General features: G+C 36.8%; 1 protein-coding gene across 1 annotated transcript in view; it reads left to right on the top strand.

Moving 5' to 3' along the window:
* Window positions 1-442: 442 nt before the first annotated feature.
* LOC105695192 (apolipophorins) overlaps window positions 443-22,419 on the top strand; it is a gene marked incomplete at its 5' end in the record, with an annotated part of 35,348 nt that continues 13,371 nt past the window's right edge. The window contains 10 exons of the mRNA XM_023432656.1: window positions 443-627; window positions 1,404-1,586; window positions 4,158-8,735; window positions 9,115-9,621; window positions 11,391-11,595; window positions 12,378-12,594; window positions 14,057-14,349; window positions 17,031-17,225; window positions 19,560-19,786; window positions 21,916-22,408. Of these exons, the coding sequence (XP_023288424.1) occupies window positions 443-627; window positions 1,404-1,586; window positions 4,158-8,735; window positions 9,115-9,621; window positions 11,391-11,595; window positions 12,378-12,594; window positions 14,057-14,349; window positions 17,031-17,225; window positions 19,560-19,786; window positions 21,916-22,408 (7,083 nt within the window). The remainder of the gene's footprint in view (window positions 628-1,403; window positions 1,587-4,157; window positions 8,736-9,114; window positions 9,622-11,390; window positions 11,596-12,377; window positions 12,595-14,056; window positions 14,350-17,030; window positions 17,226-19,559; window positions 19,787-21,915; window positions 22,409-22,419) is intronic.

The raw sequence follows: 22,419 nt of genomic DNA on the forward strand, positions 1-22,419 counted from the left end.
ATTTGGCCTAATAGTGCGACGTAAGTAACCCGTGCACTAACTACTCACGAAGCAAAGAATTAGTTGCCGCAGGATACAACAGGTGGCACGATAGTCGGATAGACTGTAAAAAATCGCGAATACGGAAAAACTCATTATAAAGAAATCGAAATAAAACTCAAGAAACTTCTCGAGTGTTATTTCGATCTCTTTTCCACTAAATTCCACTAAAATGGCATATAGAGTATGTTATTTCGTATAATAATTCGGAATGCATAGTGCAACACACAACATAAATTTAAATGAGTTAGGTACCATATCAGAATTCTTTTCTGTCGACATCCATTAAATTTGTCGACGTCTTCTAGATCACCGTAACATGAAACTAAAAACTGGATTAATTATTGGGAAGTTCTTTAACAAATGTTAATGACGTTTTTAATATACCGATTTCTTTCTTCAGCACAACCAAGCAAGGCTTACCAGGAGGGACAGACATACGTCTATGATTTGGAAGGAACTTCGGTGACCTCTGTCAGTGAAGCTCAAGGCGAAGCTCGTCTAAAGCTCAATGCCGTAGTAGAATTGTCTATCAGACCAGACTGTGCAAGACAATTAAGGCTAAAGAACGTGCGCATTAACGATACGGTATGTAACAAGTTCTAAACCGAAGAATTACTTTTTTCAATATTTAAGGTGAAGTGAAACCCCCTTCAAATCAGTCGATTCGAATACAACACTTTTTTTTAAGGGTATTAGACCAAACTGTCCGAAACTGTGACACCTCACTCCTGATCATCTAAAAATTGTTCTGACATATTCAAAATTTGGATTTTTTAACTCCAGCCCAGACCAGAACCAAAATGGCGTCGAGCTCTCATATTTCGATCAATACACAAATATCGAAGGCTCTGATATGAGAAACGAAAGAGTCAGGACAATGTTACGACAATTTAGAACACTCTGGTAATCTATAAACTCGCATTTGGACGGAATAAAGGCAAAAAAAGTGTTGTATGCGCTTCTATGCCAAAACGGTGAGAATACGAGGTCTCGGAGTGAAAATTTAATTGACCTGGAAATCACAGATGGCGCTCGGGGTCCCTCTGCAGTCAATTAGGGCCCCAGAAAGCATGAATCCAGAGGATTTCTGGAGTTTTTTTTCGATTTCTTTATAATTATTGTACGAAAACGACGGGTGGAGTATGCCATTTGGTACAATACGCAATATAATTCGACACAGCTGTCGACATAAAAACAATGTCGGGCAACGTAGGCATTTAGAAAAATCTTCTTTATCGACGTCGATCAAGTTCCTCGACGTGTTTCACTTCACCTTAATGTTTTTTTACGATTGAAATAAATTTACTATAATTAAGTCATTTTTGTACGAAACTTTTATTAAGGTAATTTAACATTTACAGCCAGTAGCCTTAAAAGACCTTGAGCAGTACGCTCTGCAATTTAATCAGCACGATGGCCACATTGACAACGACGTTTGTGCCGAACCTGGGGATTCGCAGACCTCTCTTAACATCAAGAGAGCTATCATTTCCCTTTTCCAGACGGCTGTTATTCGGGATTCTGGAGCAACGACACATCAGGAGGTAACTAAAATTTTAAAAGTTCTCTTTAATATGGAAAAAAAAATGCCTAATCGATTAAGAACAGTATACACGTCGTCGAAGTACAGTATACACGTAGTTGAACTTTTATTAAGTCATAATATTTCGAAATTTCGTATACAATAATGTCCGGGATTTTAATATACAAGTCTACGAATTTCAGAAGGCATGTGTACTTAACACATTCGCGACCGGAAAATTTTTTCCGTTTCAAATACTGAGTAGCGGCGAAAATAATGAAATTCTGAAACTGGTTGCCGCAAACTTGTATCGTGTATCGTCATAGACGTGATTCACGTCAGCGGTCGCAAATGTGTTAAGTGTTACGTCAATTTTTTATAAATGGGTCTCGAGCGCGGAATCTTTCTAGAATTATTTGATTCTTAAATGTTAAATATCTGAGAACCTACAACATGGCAAGAATGTAGTACAAGGAATTTTAACAGAAATTCACTTTTATTAGATTCTATGTAACGGGAGAGAAATGTGCTCGGCATACGTAACTTCTGCTTTGAAGGAGAAAACGAAGTTTTTCTAAAACTTATATATGGCGTTATTGGTACTTTATTTTTCAACTTATTATTCGTGGACGGTGCGTTTAATACGGATAACGTGCATCTTACTTAAAGAGCCATTCATTTATAAACTTTGCTTTTTAATTTAAGACTCTGTATACAACGATGAAAACTATAATTTTATTCATGTATCTTAACACATTTGCGATTGGCAAATTTTTTCAGTTTCAAATACTGAGTACCGGCGAAAATAATGAAATTCTGAAACTGGTTGCCGCAAACTTGTATCGTGTATCGTTATGGACGTGATTCACGTCAGTGGCAATCAGGAATAGAATTTAAAATGACGTGAATTCACGTCAGCGGCAATCAGGAATAGAATTTAAAATGACGTGAATTCACGTCAGCGACAACCAGGAATAGAACTTGAAAATACGTAAATTCACGTCAGCGGTCGCGAATGTGTTAATTTGGAAATCTTTTGCATGCTAACTTTCGACCACATCTTTTAGAATTCATACAATTGCAATTAAGTACAATGATATATGTACGGGTGTCATAAGACATTTATACGAATACTCGGATATTTTTCTATACTAATTTTCGGTCATGTATACATAAGCACACAATTGTATGTATTTTGAGAAAACTGCGTTGTAGTACATTTATTAATATTTGTATTGGTTACTGTAGAAATGGTACCGATATGTTATTTTTTTGTTTAAATTTTTTAATACTTTTGTACGAACTCTCACGTAAAAATGGTATTCTTCGAAATGTAGTATATATTTGTCCGGTTTTCATTTCGATTGCCGCTGTTTCCAGTTTTAGCATACATTTGCATTCAAATGTATTTCAAATATGGAATCATTTTTAACTGTATGAACTTTTCAGTACGTGTACTGACTTACTTTCTCAGATTGAATTTCGTGGTTGAAATAGTTTCTGGCATATAAACTTACTATTGCAATTATCCAAATGCAGTAAACTATTGAAAGACGCGGTAGCGTCTTAGACAAGCTCATTAATTGAATAAAAAAAATAATCACATGCGCGCAATTAAAATGTTTGATTTGTGAATCGGAAGCGCACTTCACTTTCGGAGCATTATAATTTATAACCACTTCTATTAAGATAATTCTTTTAAACATATTGCATGAAATAAGTATTGTTTAGTTCAATAATATTCAAATTAAAATATGAAGTCACTCGAAACGGAAAAATGCAAAATTCTAAATAGATGAAATTTCATCCTTTAACACTGATTCCATGTTATTCCAAATTGTACGGGTTCTTGTAGGAATTTCTCATATTTGCTCCTTTATAGATTTAATTTTTTCAATGATTGTTACAATACTAAATATTAGATGGAAGATAAACAGTGTATTTTTCAGTTTTTAAATAATAGCTATATATCACGATGAATGTCAAATACATTGTAGAACGTGATTTAATTGAGATTAATGTTAAAAAGAAAAATATGCTTATGTTGTGAAACGTGTCCTATTTGAGATTCCTTATTTTTAAACACGAACAACTTTTTCTTTAACTAAGTTTGAAATGTTGAATATAGCTTATTAACGTCAAAATTTCGAAGCCAAATGCCCTTCCACGAATAAACACGATTTAAAACTTCATTTTTATTCAGCAGAATAAAAAATTAACAAATTTAATCTGTTCATCTGAGTTCTACATTTCTTCCATTGACATCAATACAATAATATGAACGTTGCTGATATGCCGTCAATAATTTCAGTAAAAAATTGTATGAGTTAAACCTTACAATAAAAATTGGATAAATAGTAAAGAAGTTATTCCAATTTAAAAAACGGACTCTTAAATAGAACACCCCGTATTAACAATATTACTAATGTATCATGGAATTATAATTGAATTCGAAATTATCCTGGCAATAACTGATAAGTCGTATGGTTACTTACTACGATCTCCTCTTTATATGTATAGGGAGTCACACCGGTCTCTTCTGTAATTAAAACATCACGTGAGTAATAATATATATTTCTTGTAAAATTTCCAGGTGGACGTCTTCGGCGGCTGTCCGACGGACTTCAGTTTCCGCAAAACCGGAGACACCTTGGTGGTCCAAAAGTTCAGGAACCTGAATCAATGCCTCTACCGTGAAAATCTTCGTCAGGGGCTCATCACATCAGCATTTGATTCTCACTCAGACATCAAATCCGTTCCTTTACTAGCATCTCAACAAAAGGTTGAGCAGCAGTTCAAACGTGGAATTCTGAACAAGGCAGTCTCAAAAGAAACATATAACTACAAGCCCTTCAGCAACGGAGATGCAGGCGCTAAGACCGTTGTGGAGACCACTGTATCGTTCAAGAGCCAATCGGCAAGTGGACCAGCAGCCCTTGTCTCGGAGGCAAAGACTTTGATATTCGAAGTCCCCCATCCTGTTGTGAAATCCTCTGCTAACTCTATAGTCAGTGCCCTGAAAGCGTTGAAAGATGAAGAGGCCGATGGTGCCGTGAAACCTCAGGCTGCACGTCGTTTCAGCGAGCTCGTTAAAGTCCTTCGAACCAGCACAAAAAACGACATCTTGTCGGTGTACCAGCGCGTTAAGTCAGGAGCTGGATTTGACGAAAACTCAGATAAAAAGATTCTGTTGGATGCTCTATTCCGCACAGGAAGTGGCGAGGCAGCTGAAGTCTGTTTAGAGCTAATCCGAAACAAGGAAATCACCGGGGTCCAAGCGTTGGTCTACTACAGCAGTCTGGCTTTCCTACGACACGTCAATCTTCCTTCTGTAGTCGCCGTAACGTCTCTTCTGGACCAACCCGACCTCCCTCGTATTGGTTATTTGGGAATAGGCCACCTCATCGGCAAATACTGCAACGAACACAACTGCCGAGATGTTCCCGAAGTGAAAGCTGCTCTGTCTAAGATTCTGTCTAAGGTCGGCAACGGGAAACCTGGAACCAGAGACAAAGAGAATGTTGTAATTTCGGCCATTAAGGCGTTGGGTAATGTTGGTTACTTGGACAATCCAACTATCCATAAACTGGCAAACATAGCCGCTAACAAGAAGGCTCATAACAGAGTTAGAGTTGCCGCTATAGAAGCACTTCCTTCTACCTGCTCGATAGAATGGCAAAACGTGTTGCTTAAAGTAATAGCTGACCGTGAGGAGGACAGTGAAATTAGGATCAAATCATATCTGTCCTTGGTCGCGTGTCCATCATCTCACGTCGCAAATGTCGTAAAGGAGGTTTTGGATGAAGAGACGGTTAACCAATTCGGATCCTTTGTCACATCTCATTTGAGGAACCTTCGGGCTTCCGTGGATCCTGATAAACAACTCGCTAAGAAGTATTTGGAGAACATTAAGCCCCGAACGAAATTCCCGGAAGACTTTCGCAAGTTTTCCTTTAATAACGAGTTTTCTTACCACGCGGATGCTCTTGGTTTCGGATCTAGTGCCGAAAGTAACGTAATTTACAGTCAAAATAGCTTCGTCCCCAGATCGGCAAGTCTTAACTTGACCACAGAAATCTTTGGCCATACGTTCAACTTCCTGGAGTTAGACGCTAGAGTGGAAAATCTGGATCGACTGATTGAGCATTACTTTGGACCGAAGGGCCACTTTAGACACTTTGATCCCAAGGAATTTGTTGCGCACGGTTCGGAAAATGTTGCGGGTATTGTGAAACTTGTTAAAGAACGCTTTCAGAAATCCATAGGACGAGGACGTCGCGATGTCAGCCAGGGAGACTTGGATAAATTTGCTAAGAATGTTTATCTGCGAGGAAACGAGGTTGACGAGGATCTAGATGTAGACTTGTCGATTAAACTCTTCGGAGCTGAATTGGCTTTCCTGTCGTACCAAAATACTGGTAAAAAATGGACAATCGATCGCATAGTAGACAAAGTATTTGATGGCTTCGACCAAGGGCTTAATAAGGTCAAAGATTTTAATTACGATTTCGAGAACCATTTGCATTTCCTGGATGTGGATTTAGTGTATCCAACCGGATTGGGTCTTCCTCTAAGCTTAGGTGTTACGGGTACTGCGGTTGCTCATCTGAAAACCAATGGCAAGATAGATCTGCCCACCATTTTCAAAGATCCAAAAAATGCGGCGATTAGGGTAGCATTGGAACCTAGTGCTTCCATCAGAATCGCTGGAAATCTAGTAGTGGAAGGTCCCGATGCAGAAGCTGGACTTAAAGTTATCACTGTCCTACACACCGCAACTGGTTCCGATGTATCCGTGAAATTCTTGGATGGCAACGGCATCGACGTGAACTTTGGGATTCCTAAAAGGAAGCAGGAGTTGATCAGCATCTCCAGTGAAGTCGTCGTGAGCTCAGGACCAAAAGGAGAGAAGTATATCCAACCTAAGTTTGGCAAAGGCCGGGAGCATTCGGACTGTTTCGAACAGTTCTCCAGCATTTTGGGCCTCACTATCTGTGGCCACATTTCCTATCCCTACGACAGCTTGGAGTCGGTCCAGAAAAGACCATTCTACCCTCTAAGTGGACCAGCCAAATTTTCCGTGAGTATCGAGAACAACGACGTGACCAGCTACCATTTCAAGGTCTACTACGACAAGAAGAACCCGAAGGCCAGGTCGCTAGAGGTTTTGCTGGAGACACCGAACAGCAGAACCGACAGGAAATTACTGTTCCTGGTGGAGGGAGCCACCGAACCAGAGAAGTTTATCAGGGTCTCCCTAGACTCGCCCATAAAGAAGGCGTCCTTGGAAGGCAGGCTCGTGAACAATCCACAGGAGCGCACTTTGACTCTGACGGCGAAACACGATCAAATCGAGTATTTCGTTCGTGCAGGTGTCCTCGCCAACGGGAACAAATACAAACCGGTACTGGAGTACAAGGTTCCGGAACACGTGGAGCGCCTGGCAGGGTCCAAAAGTGGTACCAAGGTCGTCCATCGCGAAGGTCAGCAGTACAGCGTCCAAGGTGTCGTGGACGTGGCCGAGGAAAACAGCGGAAAGAAGTACACCTTCGACAAGGTCGTCCTGCTCTCGGGCGGTCGCAAAGTACTCGGCCTAGATGGGACCGCGTTCTCCAACGCCGACCAGGTGAACGTCGACGTCAAGGTCAACTACGGGGAGGAGAACGTAGCTTTGAAACTGGACGCGAAACGAATCGCAGAACGCCACTACATCCTAGGCGTCTCGGCCCAACCCTCGAAGAATCCTGAAATAGGATTCGACCTTAAATGGGAGTATTCGAGAGACCAAAACAACATTGAACATTCTTTGGTATTCATCCACGGACCTGACCTAACTTCTAAAGTCAATAGGTTGACTCTCCATGAGAAAGCGTCCTTCAAGAAAGATCCTGAACACTTCCACCTATCCGGAGTTAGCGAACTGACTTACCCTGCCGTAGGAGGTGTCTTGAAGAGCGAGGTGGAACTATCCGATAAGTCCATTGAGTTTGATGTCGAAGTTAAGTATGAAAAGTTCAAGTTTGGATCGGAACTTTCTGCCAAACGCGACATATCCAAGCCTGGGGACTATGAGATTGAGTTTGAGGCTGAAGTCCTGGAGAACAGCATTGAGATTAAGTCGAAACGTGTGATCCTTGGAGAACACAAGAACAAGTATAAGAACTCGTTGGAATTGAAACCAGGTGGCAAGTACGAAGTGGATGCTACGGTTGTCTATAACGTCAAACCTCATAATATCGATATGTCTCTAGATGCCGACATCAAGCTGAATAACAAAAAGGTCAAGGCTGACACCGGGTTGCAAGTTAACCCACAAAAGGTTAATTCCCATGCCCAGATTACCTTAGACAATGTCAAATATGTTGACTTCGTGCTTAGGGTCCAGCGTGGTAACAATCCTAAAGGGAATCTGAACCTTAACTTGAAGAACTATCTGACGGCGGTGGGGCAATTCAGTTTCCAGAATGGTAAAGGCAATGCCAATTTTGACATTGACATCCCAAAGATTAACAGAAAGATCAAAGGATCTGGAGACGTGTCCATCACTGGCACCCGTCATGCAGCGATCTTCGAACTCCTTTATGACGCTGGAAAGGATCCCAATAAGAAAGTCAAGCTTTCTACGGATACAGATATTTCGAAAGAAGTTATTGACACGAAGAACATTGTTGAAGTACACACGTATAAGATCGAAGTCAATGCAAAGTATACTCATCAGGGAACCCTTACAGATGGGAAGCAAACATTCGCTGCTGATGTTACCTTGCCAAATGGACGATACATTGTCTTTAAGGGTGATCGTGCGGTGACCCGTAAGAATGACAAATTTGACGGCCATGCCAATATCGAATTGACCGATTCTATCACTAAAGGTGGCCAATCACGAAAGATTATCTATAATGGTGAAGCTCATAATTTTGATTATGAAACGAAGACATACGATGGAAAGCACACGTGGAAGCTGATTAATTTCGATGGATCCGATCTTGATGTGGATGTTGTGTTGAAACACCTTCCGAAAGGAACTGATAAGAAGTTGAGTGAGGTTCAGGTTGAATTGGGTGGGTCTTCGATTCCCAAGAAGTCTTCCGTGCACGTGCAGGCCGAGTATGGTGCTGGGGTTGGGGAGTGGACGATAAAATCATCAGTTGGTGATAATTTAACCCTCCAGGTATACGAGTAATGATTTATGTATATTCTACAAAAAGTCTCTTTACGGGTACAGTTAGCTTTACAGAAAAAGTCTTAGATTGCTTCTGAAATATACACTGACAAAATTTACAACAAATATTATTAATAGAACAGAATTTTCTTGATTCATTTTTAAACTTTTAGTGTTAGACATATATTAAGTACTATTTTCTGACTGTAATCAACACGTCACTTATCAAATGATTATAATTTAACAGTAACTTGGTTAATCTACTCAATGGGATTGCAAAACGGGTTTAAATATTAAGAATGGAAAATCCGACATTGTCACAAAAAAATGTAAATTAGTTTATATACTTATATAAATGAGTTCAACTGAAAGTATGAATATTTTTCAGGGAAATGGCAATTTCGTTCGTGGAAACAACGTTGATAAGCCTTCAACATTTGAAGCTACTGTCGACGTGAAAATACCGAGCGAGAAGCTGAAGAACATAAAGTTGCAAGTTTCAGATAGTTTGTTGACACCAAAGGAAGTTGGTGGTGTCTTCGATTACATTCAATCCTACAGCGTTATTTATAATGACGATCAGGCATTGAAACTTGATTCACACATCAAACATCTTGGAATCGCTGATGCTGAACACAGTAGCGAGGGGACAGCCAAGGTTGCTATTTCAGTCCTGAACAATCCTCCCCTAATTATTGGAAGTACCTACAAACATAATCCACTCGGTCAGACCAAACAAGAGTCTGCATCATTTGATGTCAGCTATGGCGAGAAGAATGTTGGTTTGGAGTTGGACTCTAACTTCCTTCCTGATCTCTCGTCTGTCAACATCAATGCCAAGGCCACTACTCCAGTCGACAAGTACCGCAGAATTGATCTTCAATTCAGTCATCAGGTATTTGTCAACTTCTATAATCACTAGACGTTCTACTTTATCTTTGATATAAAAGCTTCAAGGTGAAGTGAAACCCCCTTCAAATCAGTCGATTCGAATACGACACTTTTTTCAAAAGGTATTAGACCAAACTGTCTGAAACTTTGACACATCATTCCTGATCATCTAAGAATTGTCTTGACACATTCAAAATTTGGATTTTTGGAAAAAATTTTTTAACAGCCCAGACCAGAACCAAAATGGCGTTGAGCTCTCATATTTCGATCAATATACAATTGTCCAAGGCTATGATATGAAAAACGAAAGGGTCAGGACAATTTTACGACAATTTAAAACACTCTGGTAATCGATAAACTCGCATTTGAAATAAAGAAAACAAATTTATAAAGAATACGTTTATGCCAAGTTTCGTCGAAATCCATCCACTGCTTCTATGAAAATTAATATAAAAATCGAATTTTCGACAAACTTTGAGGGGTTATTTCACCCCTTAAATGTGGACGATTGTAGATAAAAAAAAAACACGTGTCTCTTAGAATTTTGTGTTCTTCAACATATATGAAAATCAATAAGATCAGCGGCGGACACTTGGGAATGTTTCCTTGTTAGGATAGAAGCTCATAAGACCCCTTTTTTTCTTTATCACGTTCAAATATGTGTTTTTCGATTACAAGAGTCTTCTAAATTGTTGTGAGATTTCCCTGACACTTTTATTTATCACATCAAAGTCTTCAATAATTGTATATTGATCGAAATATGAGAGTACAACCCCATTTTGGTTCTGGTCTAGGCTAAGTCGGAAAAATCTTGTTCAGAAATCCAACTCTAGAAAGTGTTAAAATATTGTTTAAATGCTTACGAGTCATGTACTGAAGTTTCAGCAATTCAATGGAATACTCTTAAAAAAACGTGTTTTGTTAGTATTGACGGATTTGAGGAGAAGCTTCACTTCACCTTTAATAAATTATTAAACATTTTTCCTGATTCATTAAAATAGATTCAAGTTTCTCCCTTATCGACGTAGGTAGGATTATTTGATTAGAGGATAGAAAAGTCAACTGCTCTTTAGTATGTATTCAAAATCCATTGTAATATGCTAAGTAGCCGCACAATTCAGGCATCTACTTCTAATCATTACGAATGACTGTCTTATTTATTATTACCCTAGTAGTATACAATAATTTCTAAATATTTCTTTGTAATTTTTGCTAAATATCTCAAGCGACAGATTTTTTAAGATTTCTTGTAGATTTCATTCGAAGACATATGAAATATTTCTTGAAAATCTCATGACATATTTTGTTTCAATAAATTATAAACATAGAGAGACATTATATTTTTTAACCTATTAACATAATAAAAATACATTTTTTACTTCACGATTATTATCGGACACTTCATTTGGTAGCAAAGAACACCAGAAATTTTTCTAATATTTCCGTTCCTCTATTTCATTATGGGAGCAAAACGTGTGATTGTGATTTTAAATATTTTTAAAACGTTTATAATGTATTCGGCAGATAGTATTTAAAAAATACTTGTATTAAAATGAAACGAAATGTTTTATATATCTGGTAGAAAAATATTATGAACACACACGGAGGTAATATTATATAAATATTATAGAGATAATATTCTAAAGTAAACGTTTTGCAAATATTTCAAATGTCTGGTAAATATTTACGAAATGTATGATATTTGTTAAATATATAGAAAATATACGACAAATATTTTGTGCTACTAGGGTATTATTTATTTTTATTTTTCAGAGGGAAGATAAAGATAAGCATAGAAAGACTAATGCTGTTCTGATCGTTGACGGAACCCGGTACACCATTGATAGTGAAACCAAGTCTCATGAAATTTCTCCAAACGTTGACATTATTGACTACATGCACATTGTCTTTACCTGTCCTGAAGGAAAGACAGAATTGATTGCCAAGATTGATGTCGTTGGTCCCGGTGAATACAAAGGTGAGTTTTTACCAACTTAATGTTTTTAAAAAATAGTCGGTGGGAAATGGCTAGATTGACGGAACTCTTTTCAGCATAATAGAGGAGATTACAATCGGTCCTGAAACGCGAATTCTACGAGGTGAAGTGACGATTGACACCTCATGGCCTAATATCGACTTAACACATTCGCAACAACTGACATGAATTCACGTCTTTTCAAGTTCTATTCCTGGTTGCCGCTGACGTGAATCACGTCCATAACGATACACGATACAAGTTTGCGGCAATCAGTTTCAGAATTTCATTATTTCATATCGCCGGTAGTCAATATTTTAAATGGAAAAAAATTTGCCGGTCGCGAATGTGTTAAGGCTGACTGTCACTTGTTATCGGATCGTTGTTTATCGTAAGAAATCAAAGAAAGTCGGTTCTCGAAGAAGGAAATCGTTTTCACTGATTTCCGAGTGAATAGCCCTTCGGGTATATATCTGAATGTACCTAAAAAATTGTGGATGGATACCACAAGGACCTAACAAGCTTCAAAATGAACTATAATAAAAGAAGAAACGAAAAAAATAATTGGTTCGATGCATTCATTTTTTGTTACCTCGTTAAAATGGTATTTCCGGTTGAAGGGATTAATTTTCTGACTAGTTTTCAACACTGTAAATTGGCCCAGATAATCCAAAAAATTATTCAAAATTTGGGGGTAGGGATAAACGAATCACGCCGTACTCTGAGTTATTCAATGATTTAACTATAATATTATCATGTAATAAAAATGATTATTATAATTTCAGGTGAATGGAAGCTGGAATCGCCAAAGGGCTTTGTTGCCGTTGACAGTCACGTAAACTTGGAGAGTATTGATAACTTTGTCATTACCGTCAACTTTGACAGTGATAAGGTGAAGCATCGTAAGATCCATGCAGAAATTGCCAACAAGCCAACTGCCAAGGCTGGTAAAAAGATTATTGTTACGGTCACCAGTGAAGGAAAGAATATAGTTGCTGGAAGGTAATTTATTTCAAACACTACTCAATAATAAACTATTAATCATTTAATATATTAACAGTTGATCCTAACTTATTCTTTAATAAAATAATGTATGGCTTTGTAATTAACCCACTGAACACCAAACTTAACAGTTACGTAACTTAAAACTAACAAATAACATCACGTTTGTTACAATATAATAACCTAACAGTTACGTAACATAGAGCTAACTAGTTACATGCCATTTGTTACAATGCAGTAAAATACCAATTATGTAATATAGAGCTAACAGGTTACATAACATTTGTTACTATCATATCTACATAAATGTAGCGTAACTTTGTTACTCTTATCTTACCTTATGTTACTGTCCTAATATTACTGTGTATATGCAGCACATATTTGTAACAAAACGGAACTACATTGGTGCTGTCATTTATTTTATTATATCGTCATCGTCATTGCCATAATTCATTGTCAAATGTCATAAGATTAATATATGTCATATTTTGTTTACTACTCGTATGAAAAAATGTGACTTTAATTCATACGCGCATATACATTATCAGTCATTGTTTGCTAGCCGAATGAAATCCTAATTGTATTTAAATAAAATCAGATAGTTTATCATTACATAATTTCATTGAAAGTCTGATTTGTCATTTAACCCTTTGGGCGCTAAGTACTTTCGGCGTATGGGCGGATTTCGTCAGGGCGTGCTAGCGATGTTCTGTTATGCCGCGAAGGGTATTGGGGTTCTCCTCGAAGAATTTGTTAACTCCTTTTTGGCATTTGGATGTTGTTCTTTATTATGCACAAGACAATCACTGCATGACCTACGGTCCGACGAGCTCGGAGTCCGGAATAGGACTGACTGTTCTAAGTTCATGAAGTTACCCCGTAGGGATGATGGTTTCTGATTCCGTGGCGCCGGGCTCAACGGTTCTTTCCCATAGTCACCGGACTCCGTTGCCGCGGACGACGGGATCTCTTCTCACGACGTATTTCGACGCCATGCAGTTCGCAAACTCTCATGTATGCATTTCTAAATGACTCTAGACTGACGGCATTACAGTTCACCAAACGTCGGACGCACATATGCATCGACAGCGCTCAAAGGGTTAATATCTAACTGTTGTCAAGTACCAAAAAATAATTAAGAATAAAAAATTGTATAATTTTGGATAAAATTGCGTGATCTTTTTTATTAAATGTATGAAAAATTATAATTATTTTAAGGTATCAAACTATAACATTAATATAACATGTTACATAACATGTTACCTTGTCGAGTGGGAAATAATAACTAACATCTAACTTCCATGTTACTTTTATGCTACATAACATGTTTGCAATTGCAAGTTTCGAAAACGTAACATTTACCCAACAGTTATATAACAGTGTTCACTGCGAATGTATGTGTGTTTCAAACTTTGTGAGACGTGTCTAAATGATGGTTTAAAATGGAAAAATATAATTTCAGCACAAATTACAAGAAAAGAGAAGAAGATGGTAAAGTAATTGTCGAAGGTAATGGTAGTCTGAAGATCGGTGACAGCACAAAAAGTTCATCCTTCAAATATACTCGTCAAAAGCTCACGAAGGAAGCTGATGGTGAAGACGGGGTAGCAGTGTTCCTTAATACTAATTTCGGATCATCAGCTATTGTTGGTGAATTGAAATTGACTAATAAGGAGATACATGTACTCAACAGTTATTGTGAGCAAAGCAAAGATTGTGCTCACTTCAAGCTGCAATCAAATTTCGCTGTCAAGAGTAAGTACTTTTTAACCCACCTCTCAATACATGATCAAAAAACTTGGGGTGTCGAATAATGAGCGAAACGTTCCTTGCGCACTGAGCTTCAGCGAAACGGTATTGAGTACTTAAGGTGAAGTGAAAACCTCTTCAAATCAGTCGATTCGAATACAACACATTTTTTTAAGGGTATTAGACCAAACTGTCTGAAACTTTGACACATCATTCCTGATCATCTAAGAATTGTTTTGACACATTCAAAATTTGGATTTTTGGACAAAATTTTTTAACTTAGCCCAGACCAGAACCAAAATGGCGTTGAGCTCTCACATTCCGATCGATATACAATTATCGAAGGCTCTGATATGAGAAACGAAAGGGTCAGGCCAATTTTACGACAATTTAGAACACTCTGGTAATTGATAAACTCGCATTTGAATGGGATAAAGGCAAAAAAAGTGTTGTATGCGCTTCTAGCCTAAAACGACGGTAATACGAGGTCTCGGAGTGAAAATTTAATTGACCTGGACATCACAGATGGCGCAAGGTGTCCCTCTGCAGTCAATTAGGACCCCAGAAAGCATGAATCCAGAGAATTTCTAGTTTTACTTCGATTTCTTGATATTTATTATACGAAAACAACAGCTGTCGAATGCCATTTGGTACAATAGCCAATATAATTCGACACAGCTGTCGACATAAAAATGAACGTCGGCAACGTAGGCATTTGGAAAAATCTTCTTTATCGACGTCGATCAAGTTCAATTCACCTTAAGGTGGCGTGAAACACGTCGAGGAACTTAATCAACGTCGATAAAGAACATTTTTCTAAATGCCTACGTTGCCGACATTCATTTTTATATTGACAGCTGTGTCGAATTATATTGGGTATTGTACCGAATGGCATACTCCACCTGTCGTTTTCGTACAATAAATATCAAGAAATCAAAGTAAAACTCCAGAAATCCTCTGGATTCATGCCTTCTGGGGCCCTAATCGACTGCAGACGGACCCCCTGCGCCATCTGTGATTTCCAGGTCAATTAAATTTTCACTCTGAGACCTCGTATTCCCATCGTTTTAGCATAGAAGCGCATACAACACTTTTTTTGCCTTTATCCCGTTCAAATGCGAGTTTATCGATTACGAGAGTGTTCTAAATTGTCGTAAAATTGTCCTGACCCTTTCGTTTCTCATATCAGAGCCTTCGATAATTGTATATTAATCGAAATATGAGAGCTCAACGCCATTTTGGTTCTGGTCTGGGCTGTTAAAAAATGTTTTCAAAAAATCCAAATTTTGAATGTGTCAGGACAATTCTTAGATGATCAGGAGTGATGTGTCAAAGTTTCGGACAGTTTGGTCTAATATTCTTTAAAAAAAGTGTTGTATTCGAATCGACTGATTTGAAGGGGGTTTCACTTCAGCCTAAGATGATATGTAAAGCGCTGAGAAATTTAATCGAGGTCCATAAATTAAAATAAATCTATACTCTTTTTGGTGGTAACGTCATTTTGAATACTCAAGTGGTAACATAAGCTGGCGCTTCACGTTATCGACATTTACATTTATCTTGAAGTTTTTTACAGTCCACGTTAAGAATTATACAAACTGAAGCGTTCCATATGCCATTTCAGTAAAGTAATGATAAAAAGATCGATGTAACACTGTGAGTGCATTATTTTAACGACTGTTTAGGACCAACGTCGCCATCTGTGGCGACGATCTAATATCGTTAGAAATTGCATAAAGTAGTAATGGCTTTGATAATTTATCAGTTCTATTTAATATTAATAAAGAAAGATTCTGATAGTCTGGTACTTGACGCATCCCAAGGTTTCTACCAGGATTTGATTTGTTCGTTTAGCAATCTAAAAATTGATTTTTTTACAAATTTTGTCTCTTCAAAGAATAAAATCGAACTGCTCGAGGTTTTTCGAATTTATTTAACCACATTTAATGAAGAAAGTTTTCAACAATATTTTCATATGGTTAATATTTCCGATAATATCCATAGGTTATTTTAGCCTTATTAAATCCTCATGCATCTTTGCTGGTATGGAAATTTCCAAGGCAATTTGAGTTAGAACATAAAACGAATAATTTTTATAATCCATAAGGAATTCTTAATTGAATGAACTACGGGCATACAAAAAAAAATCATTATTAACAAAATAGCTGTGTTGTATGGTAAAAGAGAATACAAATAGTGAAAGTACATGCATCTGACTACATAATGCAGTAGAGACAATTGAAAGGTGCATACCAAATTTTAAGTCAATCTGATAATTAGTTCCAGAGTTAGGTACATCAGTGATTTAAATAAAGTTATTTTGGGGAAAATGCGTTTAATGTTCAAAAATAAGTTTTCACATACAATATGAGAGAAATTTTGCAGCTACATTTACTCATCCACCCATAGGCCGTAAAAACATTCTTCTTCGCTTTGTAAGTCTTCATTAAATGAAAGAAAAAAAAAATGGTTTACTTTCTAACCTAAACAAGGCCCTTACTACTAGAACTTGTGATGCCAAATTTGTTAATTTCATATTTTACATTATTTTAATTTAACCTCAGATTACATTCTTACAATGTATTAATTATAATCGGTTCGATCCATAATGTAATTTTGCATAGATATAACCTTATGTTTAATGCACATATAATACTAAGTGGTAATATATTGTTTACGTTCTTTAGGCGTTGCCAATGCAGACCACCAGTTGACCGTCGAAGTTGACCTGAAGAAATTCAATGTACCAGTCGAATTTGGTTTGAAGACCAGCACGCAAATTAAGGAACTGTCATTCGATCACACTGCAAGTTTGTACTTGCATTCCTCTAAGGACAAATCCCAATACACGTACCAACTCTACGCTCATCCTGGAGACAGCGGTAAGATTTATACTTTTTCACTTGTAACATCTATAGGATATATAGTTTGCAAAAAGATTATTAAAAGAAAAAAGACCTCTTGCGGCTGTAAAAGGAAACCGAAATGACGTAAACCGGAAAGAGCCCTGAACACATTTCAACTCCCACTAATAGCAATCTAGAGTTATGTACAGAAATTTGTGGGATCTACAGATATACAATTGCAATACAGTTATATTCAGGGCTGGGTAATTTCACGATTTTCGAGGTTTTTGACGTATATTACGTCAATCAAGTAGTTTACCGTAGAAAACCAGGAGATAACGTATCAAATATGGCGGACAAGACAGACGTAGGGCAAGCGGTATCCGCTAGGTTATAAATATCCATCTTGTCCATTTCTTTCATACCATAATTTACTTTTTGGTCTTCCACCTTTATATATTTTGATATAAATATTGGTTACGAATCTTACGGCTTCAAATAGCCGTTATCAGTCGTTATGAACAAACGTCAAATGCACATATATGTATTCATTTCAAATTTCCAAGGCTGATTTCGAATGTGCGCGGATTTGTGGATGCGTAAAACGCAATCAGCTTAATAGCCAATGAGAATCTCTCTTACAGGTCAATAGGTCAACTCTCAATGTTATTGACGATATTGCGCATGCGCTTCGCACATTTACTTTGGGATAATATACTTCGTGCCTGCGTAGAAAACTAGAGACGTATTATACGTTGTAATATACGTGTAGAAAATCACGTATATTACTTGACGTATTATACTTACCCAACCCCGATTATATTATTTTATTAGCGAGCACCCGCGGTATACTTCTAGCATATAGTCAATTTAGTGCTCGCCAAATAAAATATTGTTTTCAAATTTAGTTCCTAATTTTTCTATTTGGTTCGATATAATTTTCTAATTTTGTCATTGCTTGAAGGACGTAGGAAATCTTGTACGTACAACATACGTAAAACAAAACGTGCTGCTGTGCTCTGTAGTCTACCGATAACTTTTGATATCTAACGACGCTTCCGACCAACAAATATCGATATCTTACGCGTACAGAATCTCTCCTACCGACATTTGTCATTAACACTAGATTTCCGGATGTTGCGTATATACCTATTTTGCCGAAAATGAGTCAATTTGACTCAAACATCAAAATTGAGTTTAAAAAAAAATAAAATTTTATTTTAATGAAACTTTATTCAAAACAATTGTTACATATATATTCTGGAAGCACTCTTTACAGTACCAAATATAATATTTCTTTCGGAGTAGGAAGTTGGCCCTGAGACGTCTTTGAATTTGGTATGACCGGGAAATCTACCAGTATTTTTACCATCTTTCAATGTTTCCCATAATGTCCCATCAGCAGCCCTTTGCGTTGAAATTTCTTCATTATCAGATCTATCTGCAGGGTCTAATTCACTTTCGGTTTAAAAATCAGGAATATATCGTACTCTTTTTTTGCCAAGAGTTATATAACGATCGCTATCACTAGCACTGGATTCACTTTCAGATAGAAAACAAGCTCTTCTTTTTCTACGAGCCGTATGATGAAGATCTTCATCTTCACTGCTCGAAAATTCAATCCTATTACCTTGATTCTCTATTTCATATAGTTCAGTATCGGATTCGATATCTGACTGGTTTCCTCTTATTTGGGTCAGTTTTTTTCGCAATTCAAGATATCTTACATTTTTTGTCATAACAGCAACCCTTATCTAGAACTAAAATATTTATTTACATTTACGTAAATACATCATAAATAAAAATTCTGAAATTACCTTGGTACACAAAAATTCTTCAAAAATAATTTATAAAATTAATTTTTCTTTGTGTTACTAAAAGTGCATTATTCTCTTCGATGCCATAAATCGAAATGGAAGAACACAAAGAATTTTTTATCAGAGCTTTCATAAAAGCATTCAACAAAAAAGACTTGCAACAAATAATTTCACAATATTGAATGTGCAAGTTTGCAATAGATATCTAGTAAATTGACAAGTTTGAACATGAAAACTATCGCATCAGATTGTGTACAAAAAATGTCTGTGGACAAGAAATAAGTTACATGTGGGTAAAACGACCAACTTTAAAAATATTTAATGAGTCAATTTGACTCACATCCGACAAAATAGGTACAGCATATATAGATTTTTGGAACTAAGGAGGGGGGAGAGGAAGGAATCAGCATTCGTATACATTTCATAATTTTATTAATAAACAACATGTTTTAAAAAGTAAATTAGTTAAGTTTTTCTATATAGGTGTACAGAATCCCGTTGGTGTATGTTCAACCGTGGTTGACGCTAATACTGCAAATGTTTTCTTGTGCAGCTGCCATCCTGACTTTGCCCAGTCGCGAATTGGCTGTCATTTTGACAACTGATTGGCCTTCATCAAAACAAGGCGGAGCATACAAATTCGATGTCAGTCTATACTTGGATAGAAAGAACAAACCAACGGAAAAAACTACTCTAGCTATCAACGGTGACGTTAGTCTCCACAAAAATGCTGCTGCTATAAACGGCGAAGCGAAATTCACATATCCATCCCAGCCAAAGGTAATTGAATTTTTTTTTAAATCCTAAAATTTGCTCGTTTCATCTTATATAACTTTGACGATTAAATGATGGGAGGAAAATACTTTTCAATAAAAAAAGTACTGAACTCAGATTTAAAATACCAGAAAAGCTTCGAACCACATTTACTACTACTATTAAATTTTATAATTTGAGAATGAATTTTTATAAATTAATTAATCAAAGAATTTGTTTGTTTGTTGTACACTTTTTGGCTATGTTTAACCCTCAGTTGTTGCTCTATCTTATAGTGTTTTCAGCGTAGACATAAGAATGTATGGATGGAGCAACCCAGAGGGTGAGTGCATGTATTGGGTGTAACTCTTTATGCACTACTGCCATCTTCGGTTGGAGTAAACCTTCTTCGCGAACTAAAATATTTGGCGGGCTATTCAAATTCATTTATTAAACGAAGGGATATTTTCAGGATTTAAAAAGTACTTACAATGATTAAAACAGACGTTGCTTAAATTGACACACACAAATGTAACATGAAAACAGTATATTAAACGTAAAAGAAGTAACGAAAGTGTCAGTGGCGCCAACGCCTGTTTTAAATCACTGTAAGAACTGAAATAATTACATTAAACATTAGTTAAAAAGCAACATATTTATTAAGATAAAAATATTCATTATTATGAATGTATAAATATACAAATTCTATACAAATTTAATTTTTGTTATGAGATTACTTTCATGAATTAAATGCGATCTATAGATCGCATTTAATCCATTTAATTATTACAATTATTATAGTAAGAAACTACAAACTGTTCTTGATTTACACTTTACTCACAAACTCACGTTCGCAATTTAATACCCGAGGTAATCGAAACTTGTAAAAATATTGCCACTAATCTAGGTTAGGTTCACTTTGGTTCACTTGTCCCGATTATTTTTATGCGCATTTACGTTGCGCCTCCTGGAGTCTCTTGCTATTGGTTAGACAATTTTTTCTCTGTTCTTCTCTTTCTATTAGACTGAAAAGTCACGACCCCAGCGCTGTCTTTGCGTGGAGTAGATGAACTAACTTCAGCGTTACACCTCTCCCATAAGGAGTGTCGACCCCCTGGTAATGCTTTAATTCACCCATGCTGGCATCTAGCTTCCCGCTTGGTTACTATTTATTGGGTATCAAGCATCACCACGGGAACTGGGCTTCTATCAAAACTTCTTTGTCCTACGTTAGCGCTTGATGCTCTAAAAGTTGGCTAACAAACCAGAAGTGGGGGTAAAAAAGAGATGTGTTAGCCAACGGTATCTCACATATGGGAGGTAGAGAGACGCATATAGAAAGGCGAGTATTGGGGGTAAGATAAAGAAAGAATGCAATTCGCTATATATTGCCATAAGATTAAGAGGGATGGAGACACGATCATAGCGCCGCCATCCGTTGGCTAACATACTATTTATCCAGCATCAAACGTCCGTATCCTTCCGGGCTTCTATGGAGACTTCTGAATTCTTTGCCCTAATCCTCTGAATCGCGATGGTGGTAACACTGGTCTCTTCGTACTTTAGACAGTAACAAGGAATAGTATTCATTGACGGTAAGAAAGAAACCTACGCAAGTTTGAATACCATAAACATGTTAATATCAACGATGTTGTTGAAAAGGAAATAAAAATACTAGAAAATATAAGAGAAAAATTTGTTCTTTAACTGAAAATTTGACTAAGAAACATACGAGGGTTCAGTAATTTAGCAATTGAAAGCTTTAGAGTTATACTTTAACGATAAAATAGTTTAAGGGTTTGTTTAAAAAATATAATTGTTTTGTAATGTGAAACAATGAAGTTTAACTGTTCCTAAAGATGTATTATTTATTTAAAAAGGAATACTATTTTCCGTTGAAAAAAATAAATCAATAACCTATTATTACTGATCAATAAAAGTAGTTAAAATGATAATTATGAGGCTCCAAAATAATGACTAAATGGGAAGAATTGATAATTAAATGGTTTCAAGATGTAGTTGTTATTCGATTTCACAACTTGCGGATCTTTCTTCCTAGAAACACTAATACTATATACTAAATACATAAATACTAAAAAAACAAATGACAATATTTCTTTTTAATGTACATGTAATTGGTAATTTTTGTTTTATAGGAATTGTCAGTGAAAGGTAATGTGCATTATGGTGGAGATCACCTGTTGGATGCCAGCCTGGACGTCGACGTTTTTGCAAAGAAGTCGCAAAAGATCAGCGCAGTAGCCAAGCTTTCTAAAGTACAGCTGGCCAAAGGGTACAATGTGACAGGTGTCATTGAAGTCAATAGTCGTGGTCAGCAGCTCAAGGTCGACTTGAAAAATCACTTGGTTCTGTCAACGAATGAACTTGGCTTTGGAAGTTTCCTGTCATATACGGATCAGCATCAGAAACCAAAAACAGTTGGTGTATTCTTCTCTGCGAACTCGAAGGAATCTCATTTCTTGGTGCAAGCTCCAAACATAGAAGTTGTTAGGGCTGATACTACTTTGGAGTTGTCGAAAAACCTACAGAAAGTGGACACTGAAGTCATAGTGCTGAATAACAAGCCTATAGTCATTAACTTTGAAGCTCGTGACTTCAACACTTTCAAATATGCCTACTACCCAAAGAGTAAGCAAACA

Source organism: Orussus abietinus, unplaced genomic scaffold (assembly GCF_000612105.2).
Source record: "Orussus abietinus isolate OABI.00-Male unplaced genomic scaffold, Oabi_2.0 scaffold377, whole genome shotgun sequence".
In the NCBI taxonomy this organism is placed as follows: domain Eukaryota; kingdom Metazoa; phylum Arthropoda; class Insecta; order Hymenoptera; family Orussidae; genus Orussus; species Orussus abietinus.